Source organism: Lipophrys pholis, assembly GCF_963383615.2.
Source record: "Lipophrys pholis genome assembly, chromosome: 9".
In the NCBI taxonomy this organism is placed as follows: Eukaryota; Metazoa; Chordata; class Actinopteri; order Blenniiformes; family Blenniidae; genus Lipophrys; species Lipophrys pholis.
In genome coordinates this window covers 17,426,259-17,444,494 of record NC_137639.1, presented here as the reverse complement: position 1 = coordinate 17,444,494, position 18,236 = coordinate 17,426,259, and the positions used below count along the sequence as shown (strand labels likewise).

Here is an 18,236-nt window from a genome sequence, read left to right as displayed (position 1 = left end):
AAATTAAAGGTTAATATGGAAGTATTTCACCCGCTAGAGTTGGAATCGGGCTGTATGAGTCTGTGAGTTTGTCATTCCTGCTATATAACGGATACATTTGGAGGCCCGGGGTGTATTACCAGGTAATGCGTGATAATAATCCAGCGTTTTCTTCATGAATGCGGGGTTTACCTTTAGCTGAAGGCGGAGCTGACGCTTCTGACGTGTGCGGACACAGAGCCCACCTCTTCCTGTCGGTGTCAGAAAGGCAACTTCACCATATTTAGCTGGCTCGCCGAAGCCCCGCACAGTTGATCTGTCAACCGGACTGGAAATCTTCACACTTATCGGCGGATCCACGGCGGCGCTGACAGCTTCACTCCGCCACCGGGGCGCAGACTACACAGGGCGGTGTGTCCGGGACTCGGTTGCCGGGGAGAGCAGGCCGTGACGGCGGCAGTTTTTTTTTTTTTTCTTCTTCTTTTCTTTTAACGCGATAAAAGTCGCCCGTCGTCTGTCAGAATTCCAACTATCCAGCCTTTAGCTAAGCCACCGAGCTAATTACGGCAGCTGCCCCCGACGCTCGCTCAAAACACCGCGGATACTAATTTATGTCGTGTGGGTTTATGTGGAGAGCACGACGGGGGTTAATTCGGACTCCACGACCCCGCGGTGATGATCTCCTGACAGCGCCTCTCGTCCGTTACTGACACTTTCCTCCCTCTTAGCCGGGGCTAGCGAGCTAACGGCTAACTAGCAGGCTCGTGCGGCGCCGTGGCACTGAAATCCCATTGGATACGTTGACCCGCGAGCAGGCGGCGGTTAGACGACCCTTCTCTGCCGGCGACACGACCCTTACCGAAGTGGGCCCCCCTTCCTCCTCCTCCTCCTCCACTTCTGCGTTTGGCGGGGAGGGGACGTTCTGCCACTCGGCGCAGCCGAAGGAGACACCGGGTTGAACGGAGGAAGAGAGTCCCAACGTTTTGACAACTGTGATCCGGGAAGTGAACCGGGCAGGGACCTCATGAATGGAAATCGGAACTACAGGTGAGTTAATCTGTAACGTGTCGGCTGTGTTCAGGTGAACTGTGTCTCATTTCTTGGAACGAACCAAAAACAACAACAACAACAACAACAAATGTTATAAAGTGAGGCGAAACACCGGCAGTGTTGATCCGTGACCGTGGAGTTTCATCCGCCTCCGCGGTTATTTCATCATCACGTGTCACATTGAGGGTGATTTCACTCTTAACCACTTCTCACACCAGTATACCATTGGGACTTGAAATTGAAATGAATATTAAGCTGTTAGATATCAATATAGCACTATAATTATGATCTGTCTCATCCACTGATGGAGGAACACACCAGGAATACAATGTCATGATTAGAAGTGAGCATTGTTATATTAACCTATGTTGAAGATATTGTTCGTCTGCTTTATAGTCTCACTAAGAATCAGGATTTATTACACTAAATCAACCTTTAATTTAGTGTTAGTCTGTTGGCAAATTACCATCTACATGTACTTCAACTTGCTGTTGTTTAGAATATAAGATCAGCTTTATTGTCATTGAACTGGTGGTACAATGAATTTGTGTGTACAACAATGGTGCATTGTATGCAACAGAAAAACAAATATATACACTAGAAATCCATGAAACAATATAGTTAACACTTAAAAGTCTGTACATAATAAACATTAAAATCTTTATCAATTGAATCTCAGAAGGTGCGGCTCTGCCGGTTCTTTTGAGGGTATTGAAGTAATGTGTTCCGATAAAATCAGTAAGACAAAACAGTCTATAAGAAAAATGCAAGATGAAGAAGATGACACTTTATCAACAACCGACATTGATGTAAAAAAAAAAAATGGCTGCCCAAGATCAAGAAATTGTTTGTCATTCTGTTTTTCTAAAACCAATGGCTATATGTCATTTGTCCTTCATTCATCTATTCCTTATAGTCAAAAACTATTGTTTATTATATGTGTTACTAACACGTAATATAATAAGTGTATTTAATATCTGTAATTTATAGTTTTGGGTATAGATGTATAAAATAAATTCTCCCTTTAAAGTTGCCTACCTAGTGTGAAACAAGGACTAAAGTCCATGTCTAAAGCAGAAGGACTTATAAAATGTGAAATTACTCATTGAATCAAACTACACAGGTATCAGAAGGAAAATATCAAATAAGTCTTATAATAAGGTTTGATTGTGCTGGTGGATGTTAAAAAAAAAAAAAAAAAAGTCATGAAAAAGCTTCTTTTTTAGTCTTACTGGTCGTCTACCAATTGTGGATTTTGATCTTCTATGTACCAACATGGTTTTATTTTCCTCATTAACCTTATGTGTCTGCTGGTTGAGGTTGTGGGAGTTTTATTGCCATTGCTCTTTGCTTCTGTGTACGTGACAGAAATGAAAGTTCACTTACAAGAACAATACAACATCTATAGGTAGATGTCAGAGATGTTTTTAATTTTGAACCTGGGGACTTCAGTTTTTCAAACGGAGGACGACGGGTTGTAGAGATTTAAAAGTAGACTTCAGAGTAGAAAATGGGAAAGTGAGATATGGGTCCTCTTACGAGATACAAATCCATGCACAATAGTATTTCAAAGCCCAATTGTTTCATATAAAAAAAATTAATAAATCAGCTTTCAGAACCAAAAGTTGGCAAATTTCACTGCTAAACATCAACTGTCTGGCGTGCTTTGGCTTCATTAAACACCTGCTAAAAGAAATCCTGGCGTATCGCCTTGATCAAGAGAAGACCTCTGCCTCTAATCCAGCATGTCCAAAGGTGAACTCTGTCCTCTCAAAGCCTCTGGGTCTTGGTCAGCATTTGACCCGAGACTGACCTCGACATATTTGGCAGATGCCTTCACAAACTAACTACGTCTATGTCATGTTTACCCTAAATAGAAACAAATAGTCAATAAAATACTGCAACATTACTCTTTTATCATGAATGAATGTGTAGGTACATCTTAGCGGTGGTTGTAAGTTGAACCTGAGTGGTTTGTCCTGCATACTTCTCTTGCACACAAGACAAAAGGGTTTAAAATATCGATTTATTTTTTTCTTCTTCTTTTCTAACCGAGCCTGCTTTTCCCGCTGTCGTGACATCATGTATGCTGACAAATTCCAGTCTAGCTCCACTGATTCACATTGTCTCCGACCTCATGGCCAGTAAACGGTCTCTGTGTTGGTCATAGTGGCAGTTAAACAGTCTGCACCACCTGGCTTTGTCTCAGCTGTAACGGAAGCTTTCCACTTATGTGACCGTCAACGGAATGCTCCAGTAGGTAGCCGTGATCAGCCAGGGACACTTGATACAGCAGTTGGTTCCTTGCCCACCCCCACCTCCCCCCTCAAGAGGAGATCCCTGTCTACTGCTGACCGTCTCATTAGTATCTTGACTCCCCTCAGGTGGGACCATTCCCAGCACTGGGAGCACAAAGGGAGTGCAAGGTGTTTTCCGAGTATCCGGGCGTTTGTGGCACTATCAGACAGACATATATGTGAAATTTGTTGTTCTCTCTGGGTAAATGACAAGTTTAACTAAGTACTCTGGTGTGGCCTTGTTTGGCGACAACTCCCTCAAACACCAGTTGCAACAGTTAAATAATAATTAATACTATGAGTACTTTTGTGATTATTGGACAATTTTCTGTTCACAAATCTATGTGTCTGCGACTACACACCAGTCAGACTCACAGATCAACATCCATGTCCTAAAAACAAAGACCTGGAGGCAGCGGTGTTTTCTCACAGCACTGTGAGAACACAGCAAGTGCAATTCCATGCTGAGCACACTGCAAACTCCTCGTGGATTTGTTAGGAGTCTATGTTTGGTGCTTTTCACTTGGGAAAACATTGCTGCGTTATTGCAGTAAGACAAAGGTGAATTTAACTGCGGGATCTTCATATTGTATGTGCCTGTTCACAATCTCATATCACTAATCACCACAGGCCAACCAATGAGCCCTGTTCCCGGGTGAAGGAATAAAAAGGGGCCCTCCATCAGCCAGTCAGTGGCCTGGACAGTGGTGGGAGAAAATGCAAATTGATCACACAGCCCGCTTACAAACTGACAATCACTCGGTACTAGCCTGCGCAGCGGCGGCAGCAGCACATGTGGCACGGAGAGCTTAGCACCAGGGATATAATGAGTTGAAGGATTTCGAGCCTCACACAAATCAAATCCATTTTCATGTGCTAACCCCACAGTATGCCCACTGACAGCTTGCCACTCCACTGATGTGACGTTGACATGCTTAACCGTAATAGGTGAGAATCTAAAGATGTTGGCCTTGTTTTGAATGTAAACTAGGATAAAGAAAACTATTTCTGACGACAGAATAATGGCACTGACATTGTGCAAAACACTGTAAGCTTTTCCTTGGACACTATGTTTTGAAGTAATTGTTGTCATTTCTTGGTTTGACCCATATCTATTCTCCTCACTGGAGTTTCTTCTCCTTTAAGCATTAGAAGCATTAGGGCTAAAAACCTTGCATTAATAATACATTAATACATATTTCTTCCCTAGACCTCTCGATATCTTAAGATTGATACTCTACTACTTCTTGTGCATTTTATCCTTTGCAAAATAACTACATAAGCCACATCCTTGTTAGTGTTTTGGTGTCCTCGATCCCAGCTGATTAGAATGATGGAGTAACTGATGGCAGTTGACTCTACAAGAGCTTGTTCCTTTTCTTTGTTTCAGCTGTCTTGAGGTGGCAAAAACATTACCCATAAACATCGTCATCTTACTGTGAGAGGCATCTTACTGGAATACATGGAGGTGTTAAACACTGCAGGGGGGGGGCTCCCCCCACCCTCCACCTGTCACATAACGCTCTGTAACCAGGTGGGATTTGAGTTGGCTGGAGATGACTCGGCTTGGTATGAAAGGCGGTCCTGATGGAGGTGTACTGTAATAACACAATAGACAAATATAAAATCGGCTTCATGTAGGATTTGTCTTTTGGGTATTCTCAACAATCCTCTATAGCCCAGTTTCCTTACCCTTTTCATACCCCCCATTCGTCTCACACTGCTGCGTTTTCCCGCTCTTTTTTTTTTTTTTTTTTTGATTCACAGACAGTTGCCACCCCTCCCTGTTCCCCTCCTTGGTTACTGCTTCTGTTTCTTTCTCTGTGCCCCAGTGGGAAACTCTGCCTTCCCTGTCATTCTCCTTGTAGGTTGATTCTCTGTGGATTTTGTACAGACAGTGGGGTCGGCTTTGAGGGAGGGCTTAGTACTTGATTTGCAGTCTCCCCTCATAATGCTGGGTTCATTCAAACAGCCGCGGACAATGGGCAGCCCCCCGTCTGAAACTCCAGCCACCCATAAGGCTCGCCATTGGCATATTGTTGTTCGTTTCTATGGCGAATGCAGTTCGGCGTTGGTCTTCAGTCTCATTGTGTCAGAGGGAAATCTTTTCCACCTCTTCACTATTAGTTTACCTGAAAAGTCTATATTTTCTCCTGTGTTAGTATATGCTATAACTGAGCAGTTTCTCAATGTTTTTAAATAAAAAATCTTTAGTCTGAGGATTTGCAAGGAGCGGCTGATAAAATGTCTGTGGGAAATCAATTGAAGCGTTCCTGTGATAGACTTTGATTTTTGGAAATTTTGTTTACATTTTCCTCTTTATTAGAATCATTGATTGGTGTCTTGGATGCTGTTGATTACCACAATTGGTCCAAACAGCCAGTATTCACTCACTCAAGTGTATAATTGTATCAATCTTTAGGAAATTAAAGTTCATGTCAGATTTTCTTGAGCAAATAAGGCTTATGGTTTTAATTTGAGGCCATTAAAAAAAAAAAAAAACCAGGCTTCGATCAGCCTTAAAAACTGGGGCTGTTTGTTATGTATCCACTCAAGATGCATGTTTATATTTAATTTAAGATTATTAAATTATAAGAGAATGTTTTTTTTTTTGGGACAATGTGAAAACCAACCAGTGTGTCGTCCTCATCAGCCCTCTAGAATATTTTCCACTGTTTTTTTTATCTTATTGTTCTCCACACACACACACACACACACACACACACACACACACACACACACACACACACACACACAGACACTGCATTAGTCATTTGGTAGTGCATTGGACTGGGAGCCTGCTGTTTTGGTTAACACATGTGTAAGGTTTGCAGCAAATTCTTGCCAGTGGGCTGGATGGATCAAGAGAAAAGTCGAGGGATGGAGTGTGAGAGCATGTGTGTGGGAGACGGGGGGATACAGAGGAGGAGGAGTAGGAGGAGGGAGAGGAAGTGAAGGAAGGCTGGAGGTTGTGATGTGTCACAGAGATTAGAAGCCCGAGCAGCCAGACCACGGTTCTTTTCCACATCCTCCTCTCTTTGCCGTTACCCTTTCTGTAATCTGTTTTTTGGGGGCGCCGAAAGGGGCTCATTTTCAGCGGAGACTGTAGGCTGACAGGAAGTGAGCGACATAGATCTGGTAGTCGGTGTGTTTTGTTTGAGGGCTCGGTGGAGGGCAGGAGGGAGTCTGAGGCATAAAAAGTAGTTTCATTTGCTGCTTTAGCTAATCACTTAAGTTTGCCAAACGCGTCATGAGCTCTGATTTACATACGTCTTGATTCCTGTAACAAAAACGTGTTCATTTTTCGCTTTGGTATTGAGGATTCAGAGCAACACCCAAAACCAAAGGAGATTTTTTTCACAGGCTAGTGATGTTCTTCCTTTCACCCATCCGCCAATGCATTTATATGTCACTTGTGGCTGTCAGTCTGTTGGAACACAATTGCATGGGTCATGTAACAAGAGAATTTCTTGAATTTGTCTGTAACCTTTAACAGAAGAAGAGAGTTTCTTTTATACTTAGATGAAGTTTAATAAAAGTGCTTGTTTTGCAACACGTTGTGTCCTAGCCATTTCAAATGGGTTACCCTTTCTATATGTACGCTTACAATATATATAGAAAATGACCCTAATATTAATGTAATGCAGTCAAAGAATTAACTATTGTTCTCCAAAACATGTTACTGCTCATTTTTACTGCTCTGACTGTAAAATCAGATTTTTATTGTGTTAGCAGTTATGGCTACATGGACTGTAAATATAAGTAATTATAATCAGAAATAAGGCTGCTTCAATTCCCCATCACATAAACAAGAAAATCTGATTCGATTGACATCATCTGATTAAAATTTCATTTGGAGGTGGGACATGAAACACTGGTCATGATTCGATTATACAATAGTTCTTATTAATGTAACATCAGATTGCATCCCACTCTGACCTTTGCCACTTTGCTGATATGTAGTGTTTCCTCATGAGGTGCCATACGTGGTGTTCTGAGAAAAACTGCATTGGGCTAATTGGACAGGACTAATTGCTACCACAACATTGCCACTTCTGTCTTTAATGGGCTCTTTGCTCATCTTTTTCTGATCTTTGAAGGAGACACTTTATTTGGTGGTGTAGTTTTTAAAGAAACAGAATAAGCTTCATCAATCTACCTAACATATTCATCTTCATTACTGGAAGACTTTCCTGTAAAGCGGATTATTGGATCATTTGCAGCATGCCGCAGACATGCCAATGTCACACTGAAGAGCATTATAGAACTGATCCACTCACTGATTTGGACAATATTCTTGGTGTATATGAACCCCCTCATCAACCGGTCCACTTTATTTAGTATTCTGGTAAATGGGACAATCTGATCCCACAATTTGATTGACAAAAAATGATTTAGTAGACGCAGCTAATGTAAGGACTGTGGCGTCTGCATCACATCAACCAAACCCTCTGTAAACAAACGTAACTGTCATTACTGTAAAAACCCTTTTTTGGGGGGGGGTTGATCCTTCTAATGTTTCTCGTTGAGATGTTGACATGCTATTAAGTGTTGCCTTGTTTTGGTATTCAATTTATTAGTGTGTATGTAAATCATCGTCGTGACGGAGCATCATGCTGCCTAAGTCAACAGTGAAAGTCAACATTCCCTGGCCTTCGTCCACTGTTCCACTCAAGCTGGACGAGCAGGACAGAGGGCTCCTTTTAACCTGTCTGAATAAGTAATAATCAGTATAACAGAGCTGGTACTTTGTGTATGAATGTATACTGAGTGTGTATCCATTCATCTTTTACATGCAAGGCAGCTGGGCCCTTCCCATTGGCGCTGAGTCAGACCAGGCTTCCAGCTCCAGATGATTTTTAACCCCTCCAAACTCTCCACTAAATGTTCGTTTTCTATGTAATCCTGAGGTTGGTTCTGAAGGGTATTCTGATGTTTTGAAATGTTACTTTGACGGATCATGTCCTTGTCAGGGTGTCGGTATGCCGCGACCTGCTGGTGTTTATCTGTGCTCGAGGGTGGCAGCGGCTCCATCGGGTGCCAGATGCAACACTCTTGAGGTTAATGAGGGGAACGCAAGCGAGGAGTCTTAACTGCGTGTGACGTGTATCAATCCTTCCCCTGCCAGCTATCGGTTCTCCTGTGCATGTCTGTGAGTGTGTGTGAGTGTGTGTGTGTATTTGTAGGTTCTGCCTGCTGTGACTGACGCCATTGTGCCAGGCCACTGAGCACTCGCCCTGTTCCCACAGCTCAGACCTCTCTGGATTAGAAATACAACAGCTGTATTGTGTGTGTGTGTGTGTGTGTGTGTGTGTGTGTGTGTGTGTGTGTGTGTGTGTGTGTGTGTGTGTGTGTGGACATTTGTATATTGGTGGTGGTGGTGGTGGTGGTGGGGGGGGGGGGATGGCCCAGGGGGTTAGCAGGGACTGGATGTCAGCCTAGCTTCTCACCATCTACTTATTCTGGCTCCCAGCCCGCTGTGTACAGTGTGAATATGTTGTGTTGCAGAGCAGTGGAGTGGAATGAGTTCACATTGCAGATATGTTTCTGCTAAACATCCATATTAAAAAAAAATAAATAAAAAAAAGGCATCTCAGTTGTTGGTGGTTTACATGATGTTTATTTACGTCATGTGCAGTTTGGTGAATCGCTAATGCCACCCTGGCCGATTTTATGACTCGGCTTTGTTTACAATCAATAAAACTCAACTCCACCCTTACCCTTGCCACATATTTGTCAGTGACCAAAAGAAACCTCTTCAGCTTGTTTATAATTACAGATTTGTTTGCTCTTAATGTCACTACGTAGTGAAAACTAGATGTAAGGTCTCGTCACCAGTATGCTTTAATGAACTTTGGGTAGCTTTATATTAGAAAATATGCACCAAAAACATTTTAATCTTCATTGGCATGTTCCATGTCTGATGGCTGGAGTTTGGACGCTTTAAAAAAAGGTGTTGTCATGCCTAAATCTGGAACAACAAGCATAGCTTTCAATAATTGACAGTCTGAAAACATTACCATTTATCTTTTACTGGTCCTGTATGAAGTCCTATTATTCACCCTCTGTCTGGTTTCAGCTGCTATCTCTGCTTCTCCCTCGCTGAATCAGTCGTCAACGGTGCAAACATGCTGCATCAGTGCTCGTAATTTGACACCAGAATCCTTGTGTTGCCAACTACTCTGGTGCCTATGTATAGAAGTCAATGAGCGACTTATGTAACTTGTGCGAAGCAGGTACTTCACATTTTGGGAATGGAAGTTATACATGGACCAAAAAAGTGTATATGAGCGGACTTCACCTCTCAGACTGTCTTGTTTAGAGCTGATTGACAAACAAAACATGCTGGATGTGTTCGTATGTAGGCCAGCTGACCAGTACAAAACTGAAGCTGTGTTCAGGAGGAACCTGGCAAGAATACCAGCGTTTGGAGTATATCGGGCATGCTGATGGGCTGCTGGAAAGCGAGTTATATTGCAGGGACTCTCAGGAATAGGCTGATACAGTATTCCTGCCACAGAACTGTGTTACATTTAGAGTACAGTGTAAATGATATGAATTCAAGCTGACCATGGCGGCTGCTCACTGAAACTGAGAACCGTAATGAGCCATCGTAAGGGCCTGCAGTGTTGCAGTTAATCAAAACATAGATTCTGTTTGGCCAAGAAAGTAGTCAGCCTATTGACAGCACTAAAACGGATTTTGTTTCAGTAGCGTGTCTGCAGTTAAAATAGATTTACTGTACATTTTATACTCGAGAAAAAAGCCAGATTGCCATCGGAACAGTTTGAGCAAAGCAACAAGCAGTTTGTATTTGTGCATATGGTCATATTTTCCTCGATTGTGAACGTACACTGCGTGTTTTAGTGGTTTTGTAGAGCTCGCTTACTAAAAGGTAAGGTTTTGTAAGGTAAAAAGTGAGGTTTTGTTTGAATGCACAGACTCTTTATATGCTATTGCATAGGTATAATAATGACTTGGTAAACTTATTTTAATGGGGGATTAATCAAAATATCGAAATATGCTTCAGTGCAAACTCATACGTATATCAGTTACAGCAGAATCAGATTAAGATATTCCAGATTAAAAGAACATGAAGGGGAGCTTGTCCCCCCACCCTTTTAAAAAAACAAACAAACCCTAGTATACAGTGAATTGTAGCATTGTTACAATTCCAATAAAATCCAGCCCTGGAGTTAATGTAAGCCGAGGATGAGGACATGTTTGCTTGGAGTTATTGGGTCATGTGTTACCACTGAATGTGAATGCACAGGCTGAGAAAATGAGAACATACAGATAGATGGGGGAGGATTACATCTCCCCTCTTCTGTTTGTTAAGGCTTGTCCTTCCTGTAATTATAGAAAACACACACAGACACACATACACACAGTTTTTCAACTGAACAAGGCGAGGTTTCTTAAAAGCCTCTTTGCACAAAAGGTCAATATGCATCTAATTGTGTGATTTGTGGGCAAGTTTTCACTCTGCCGTGGCCAACTGTTACACGTCATCCAGCAGCGGTCGGGGGCGTTTTGATCCACGTGTTCATGATTAGTGTTTTGTGTGTAGACTTGCAGATTTGGAGAAGTTCCTGTAAACTCGTGGAACATTGTTTGTGTGTCAGGGTTTGTACAACATCCCACACAACCAGCCGTGTCAGAGAGTGGCTCTTTAGTTCTTAGTCATCATATAGCGCTAACGTTGCTTACATGTCTTTAACATCAGTTTCTTTCAGTAATGCGTTGCCTCCCTCCCACCACTCTGGTTTTTGTCTGGACTGAACGGATGGCGGGGGAGCTGCTTGATGTGCTCCTGAAGGGTTGTGGTGGGTATTCAGAAAATGTGGCAGAACACATTTGTCTGACATGATTTCCAGCTTCTCAGCGGGTTGCCTGCCGTCCGCGTGATGTCGTAAGGCCCCATCAGCATTCACAGCAAGCAGTAATCACCACAGATGAATGCTGTGGTCAAAGTCGATTCTATTAAGCTGTTTCTTTTTCTCCAAAGTGGTTGCTGCATATTGGCCTCACTGGAAAACCAAATTTAGCTTTGTGAAATGGCAAATATTGCAAGTTCTTCAACCTGATCACGAGTTAGGTTCTTTGTTCTCTTTTGATCATGCTTTTTACTCTTTCTAGGGCACTGGGAAAGTGAATGTTTCTGCCCTGGGGTCTTATCAGAGGCTATTGTAAGACCTATAAACACACATTGATTCACAACTTAAAGATTTTATTTCTTACTAGATTCTAGTAAGTCACACAATTATTTTTTTCCAGTTTATCTTGTACACTACTGAACACTACTGTGCTACAATATCATGAGTTATTTGCAAATAATCTACTTACTGTATATTACATACGACTTACAGTAGGTCTTTGTTTGGATATGGATAGTATTCACATTTTGAAAATCATTATTAAAAACTGTAAAGTTCTCATATTTAAAGCATTGACTGAAAGTAGAAATTGGAATTGTCATGCCTTGTCATAACTGTACAAAATTCCAAAATCATCAACACACAACACAGACCGATGTTATTAACGACTGTTTGTCGCGTAATATGTGACTGTCATGTTGTTATTGTGAGGCGTAAGCCTCGGGAAGAAATGTGCAAGGGAAACTAAATGATCTCCTTGAAACCGTCACTACTCAGGGCCCCTAAATATTCCAACATCTCAAAACATTTCATCTGCAGGGCTTGCAGGAAGCCAAAGAATGCAGAGGCAGGCGAGCCAAATACCACAGTGACGCTCCCTGTGTTGTGATTCGAGTGACACGAGTTGTTTTTTTTAATGCCCCTTCGCATCTTGTATCTTGTGAAGTTGCCAACCTCTACACGAAGTCACAGCAGCGGGTGGTAGGAAATTTTGTGCTGTGGGGCTTTTCTTTTTTTTGGGGGGGGGTTTGTGCACTGTCAAGAGTAGTTTCTTAATGATAAAAATCGACTGTTTTGTCACGTTGATAGAACATCCAGAAAACCCATGCAGACATGTGTCTGTGCAAAATGCCCAAAATAGTAACTGTCTTCGTAATAGGGGAAATACAGTGGAAGTCATCATATTTGTGTCTGAGCTATTACTGTACGCGTCTCTGGGATTTTCATGTGAAAACAAAGAGAAAGTGCTTGTGTGATTTGCTTAATGCACTCATTGGTGAAATACCAGAACCCACATCTTTTTTTCGTTGTTGCTGTGACTCCACCAGCATTGCCGCTATAGTTCAGTTCATTCAGAAACAGGATGCTCCAACGTGTGTTTCTCTGCCTGTGGTGGTTCTGTGACTCACATTGAATGGTGGCCAGTTCTAGAGGCACATGAAAGCTGGAAAACACGAACCCTGCCCGTTCCATAATCCTGCCACGCCCTGCTATCTTCCTCATTGCCAACTTCAGCAGGACATCACGGTGCGGAAGAAAAGTAATGACGTCTCCGTTGACGTCTCTATTCCAGGACTTCTCAAGTGACTTCTGTTTTTAAAAGCCAGAATGACTAAGGACAACTTTTTTCTGAGATGAAGACTTACCACAGTGTCTGTCCGCCTTCTTTTTGTCACTGTAGTGTGTGAAATTGGGATTACCCCACAGGTTTCACTGAGGGCCCCCAGGGGAATTACCATAACAAAGTTTTGTGTGCACAAAGTCTAGTGTGCGAGAGACGGCCGTGGCAGGAATTCCAGACTTTCCTCTCTTTTGGAGAATTTTTTTTTTAATCCCAGCAGGCTTTTTCAAACAAGAGGCCTTCACCCTCCATCAACCCCGCTCGCCTTCACTGCACAGCCCACCAAAGGGGAAGCTGAAAAACAGGAGCAGGGCAGAAGAAGAAAAAAAAAGCACTGACTTCCAAAGCCCCAACTGTAAATAAACAAGCTCATGTTGTCGGCTGATACCTCACAGAAGGTTTCTGTTCTGTTGTGGGGTGGTTTTCTCCAAACTTCCCTTCAGCGGGGCCCTCAACCTCGGCTTCACCCACATATGTGAGCCTATGACTCAAATGGATGATGAATCACACTCCAGCATGAGTCTCATTTATCAATGACACATTGGAGCAGTTTGGTTTTTTTTTATGGGTTGCGGCTTGTAGTGAAGAAGAAACTTAAAATGAATCGTGTAGGTTGAATGGGGAGGCAAAAAGAAACACTTGCCAAGTCATTAGCTTTTGTGTAAAACCCACTGTTGTCGTACAATAACCAACTGCACAATTTCATCATAGGTTAATCCAAACATTGTAATAGCATGTCATCGAGGTCTTTTGTTTTGTCGATTGTGACGTGGAAGGCACCAAAAATAGCCCGAACATGAGTGTGGCACGTTAGACTGAACATAAGCTCTGTTTCTGGATCAAAGTGACTCAGGTCTTAGACATCTCCTGGTCGTAGCGACAGCACATGTGCAGCAGTACAGTTTTTTTTAGAGCAAATGTGTGAACTTTGTCATGCAGAAGTTCACTTTGCTCTTTTGGCTTTTGTGTTCCTACTAGACCACATTCAGAATTGTTGCTCTGTATTGTGTAATAATCCCAAAACCGTGTGTGTGTGTGTGTGTGTGTGTGTGTGTGTGTGTGTGTGTGTGCGCGTGTGTGTGCGCGTGTGTGTGCGCGTGTGTGTGTGCGTGTGTGTGTGCGTGTGTGTGTGTGTGTGTGTGTGTGTGTGTGTGTGTGTGTGTGTGTGTGTGTGTGTGTGTGTTCCTGCCTGCGTGTGCGTGCGTGCGTGCGTGCGCGACAGATTGTTTTTATCATCAGTGTGTTTGGACTGTTTCCCCCTGGTCACTAAAAAGTAAGATGTTGCATCATCTGCAAATAAAATGGAAAGTTTCTCACATCTTGAGAAGGACATTTCTTAACCCTTTATTATTATAAAATGTGATAATTTCAGGGAAAATCATTTCTGACAAACTCCGAATGTTCTGCTTGGGTGTTTTTACGATTATACGTGTACTATTACTAGGATGACAGAATTGCTGTATTGTCAGCGCCTGTCCTGTATCATAAATGTGTTTTATTGATTCAAGATTCCTTCATTTGCTGATTCAGATGCTTATACAGTATATTAAATATGCCAGTCTGGAGTTGTTTGCTTACAGCACGTATTAACGCACGTAGAGTCCTGACGGTGTGTATGTTTGTTTAATCATGGCCTTTTGGTATTCATTTTCAAACTGTCTTCATTCCCTTGATAAATCTGTGTCATCTCTGTGCTTTCCCTCCAAAGGTCAGATGAAATTACTGAGTTATCGCTGTACGGCGTTTAAAATGTCAAAATTCAGATGTGTTGATCTTTGGCGTTTCCACTATACACAAGCTTATCTTGACATTTTGAACTTTTTGTGAATTATTTTTGTAATCTGCCAGTGATTGTCTATTTTACAGTGTGCCCTTTCTCAACCAGTCATTGCGAGCAAAGTTCTTGTAGTTTTGTATGGTTTTAAATCATCCAGTGACATTCAGTTTAGCTCCCCTGTCCAATTTTTTTTTTTATGTTTTATGCCAATAGTGATATTTGAGAGTAAAATTGTAGAACGAGTTTCAAACACAAGGCCCCTGGCCAAAGCTGCTCGCTCAAAAAGGGTCAATCTGGTCCACAGAATGAGCTTGCATAGTGTAAAAATGACAAAGACCGGAATTGTGTGCAATATTGTTGTGGTTCGTTATTTCATCACACGGCAAGCATCGACATAGTCTCCCTGTGCGTTCAGGTTTTCTGTGTTTACAGAGAATAGTTTTAATATGAAAACCATACTGTGAGGGTAACTTTGTAAAAACATCCATGATGAAGGCTGCAGAAATCCTGCAGCCGTTTAAACGACAAGCTTTTTCCAACATTCTGGAGGGAAACACTTGCACGCATTTTCTTAGAGTAATAGTAAAAGTATGAGGTCATTTTTTGTTACATTTTGTTGGAGGGTTTCGTTTAGCATTTTCAGAATATACTCAGTTTTGTGCATTAAAACTATGGGGAAAAACTTGGATTTGTCAATATTCATATTTTTTTATGATGTGATCTTGCTGTGTCCAGCCTCATTGAGCTCAAACAAGGTTTTACACGGCCCTTAAACGGAAATAAATGAGTTGGACACATCTGGATTAACTAGTTTTACAAAGAATGGTGAGGATATTATTATCATGCCATCAGAAAATGTACTTTTTTTTTCTTTTTTTTTTCCTTGTCCTGTTCGGCAGCTTGGGCACACCATATGATGTGATTGAGACCCTTCGGAGTCAGAACAGTTTTTGCTCTTGCAACAGGGAGAGATGGAAAAAAAAAAAGAAAACGTACTTTTGAAAAGTAAATTACACTATACACATGAATATTCTTTAATGTTTTCATGTTATTCAGCGTCAGTTGATGTCAGTATAGTGATTTGTTTAGACTAGAAGCTTTAGGTTTGTGGGTTTTTTCGGGCCTGAATGTCGCTTTTAGTGTGACTGTGTATTTATTTTCTTTGTGAATCAACGTTAAGCCTGTCCTCATGGTGTCTCACTCTGGTCTATATTTACAAACACACATTACCAGATCCATCTCCACTACAAGGCAGGAAATCTAGTTTGACCAGCTAGTTGGAGGTGTTGTGCACATTCTCACCTTGAAAGTCCTGAGGTGCAACATTTTAAATCTATTCCTATTGTTCTCCTTCAGGAGCCGTTGGGGCCCAGTCCCTGTTCTCCATGCCACGGCGGCCTGGCTATGGCACCATGGGGAAGCCAATCAAGCTGCTGGCCAACTGCTTCCAGGTGGAGATCCCCAAGATGGATGTCTACCTCTACGAGGTGGACATCAAGCCTGACAAGTGCCCACGAAGAGTCAACAGGTAGGCATGGCTCTGTTCATATATATATATATATATATATATATATATATATATATATGGATATGTGTGTGTGTGTATATATAGTTTAGAGATGAATATTTTTTATACAGCTCATGTTAAAGCGGGCGAGTACACGCAAATCCAGTGAGTTGTCAGATGATAAATGGTTGTTGACGGACACATTTAACATAGTTTGGGTGCAGTGCATGACTTCTGATTCACAGATGGGCTCATTTGATTGGTGATGATTGTTGATTTGGCAGCTCAAGTATTGTGTGGCGAGTCCAACATGTCAGTATTTCACAGGTTGCAGTATAACTGAACATCTGTCTGTGCAGGGAGGTGGTTGACTCAATGGTGCAGCACTTCAAGGTGACAATCTTTGGGGATCGCAGGCCAGTCTACGATGGAAAGAGGAGTCTCTACACAGCCAACCCGCTACCTGTGGCACCCACTGGGGTGAGCCATGGGAAAAAAAACCGCACAGAAATACATTATAATAAAACTTGCTGGAACTAATTACACATTTGCACCTACACTCATTGTGTAATACATCATTTCAACCGTATTTGCTCTCATCTGGTAATCTACCACAGGTGGATCTGGATGTCACTCTTCCAGGTGAGGGAGGGAAAGATCGCCCCTTTAAAGTTTCCATCAAGTTTGTGTCCCTGGTCAGCTGGCACCTGCTCCACGAGGTGCTGACTGGCCGCAGTATGCCTGAGCCCCTCGAGCTGGACAAGCCCATCAGCACAAACCCCGTGCATGCAGTCGACGTGGTGCTGCGACACCTGCCCTCCATGAAGTGAGCTGCTATCTGTCATTCACTCTTTACATTATTGATGAGTAATTGATGCATAATAATCAGATGTATTCTCACTCCTACCACCAAAAAGAACTGCCATACTTCATTTCTCTGTTTTATGTCATCTTACAAAAGGCATTATAAAAAAAAATCAAGCAAGCTGTGAATAGGGTCTCTCTGACACACGTAGTAAAGACTTTATATTTGTGTTGTCTTAGCCACGCCAATATCAGCATTCTGATCTCAGCGGAAATCAAACCCAGCATGGATGGGTGCTCATACAGCCCTGTAGCACCATCCTAACACTCTGCAGCAGCACGATCCAACACTATATTGGCAGAGCTTTAATGAAAACCTTTTTCCAAGCTTTATTAAAAAGTAGTAATATCAACACTTTTCATTTGGCTCTGTGCACAGGTGCAGGGACGTCAGTGTTTCAGTGGCATCGTGGCACAATGTCAGTCTAAAATTCATATGGAGAAATGTCCCCTATTGAGAATAATGTGTCTTTTAAGCGGGGTAATATAAGGTAGATCATCTGTGGGGATGTCACTGCTCTCTCCTTTTACAGATTTATGTTCAGGCCGCATCCAAGAGCAGCTCAGTGTGCTGCTTTGTTAACAGAAACTGACCAACCAACTCAGTTCATGATGTGTCATCTATCTTTATCTTCTAACCATGCCATGCACCCCTTTATACTTGCAAACCTTTATAAGTTTTATTATTTTCATCTTCATTTTTTTTTTAATCTATTTTGACTTATGATCACTCTTTTCTTTTCTTTTTCTTTTTTTTTTTAAATTTCCATCCAGATACACTCCAGTGGGTCGATCCTTTTTCTCAGCTCCAGAGGGCTATGACCATCCTCTGGGAGGCGGGAGGGAGGTCTGGTTTGGCTTTCATCAATCTGTGCGCCCTGCCATGTGGAAGATGATGCTCAACATTGATGGTGAGAATCAACTGTTGCATGCAGTTTATATTGGGGTCATTTCAGACAAACACTGCATTTCCAGTGTTTTTTTTTTTTTTTCTAATAATAAAATACAGTCTTTTCACACAGCCATGCAGAAATTGATTTCAATGTTCCCCTGTCACAGCTGGGAAATGAGATTTTAATAATTAAACAGATCAGATCGAGATGGAGCCCCCATGATTCAGGCTATTTTTAGAGAATTGCGCGCAATCAGTTTTCTTTCATTGATGTTTTGTTTGAGGGAAATTAATAGCTGTGTTTAACATTAATCTAACCTGGCAGAGTTGCTCACGAGAGAGCCATATTCTTGAACTTGAGCAAAGGCCTAC

The 18,236-nt window shown here is 42.0% G+C and overlaps 1 protein-coding gene across 1 annotated transcript in view; it reads left to right on the top strand.

Moving 5' to 3' along the window:
- The first annotated feature begins 209 nt into the window (after positions 1-209).
- Positions 210-18,236, top strand: part of ago3a (argonaute RISC catalytic component 3a) — a 33,336-nt gene continuing 15,309 nt past the window's right edge. The window contains exons 1-5 of the mRNA XM_080471910.1: positions 210-1,026; positions 15,958-16,129; positions 16,468-16,588; positions 16,726-16,934; positions 17,747-17,883. Of these exons, the coding sequence (XP_080328036.1) occupies positions 1,008-1,026; positions 15,958-16,129; positions 16,468-16,588; positions 16,726-16,934; positions 17,747-17,883 (658 nt within the window). The 5' untranslated portion in view covers positions 210-1,007. The remainder of the gene's footprint in view (positions 1,027-15,957; positions 16,130-16,467; positions 16,589-16,725; positions 16,935-17,746; positions 17,884-18,236) is intronic.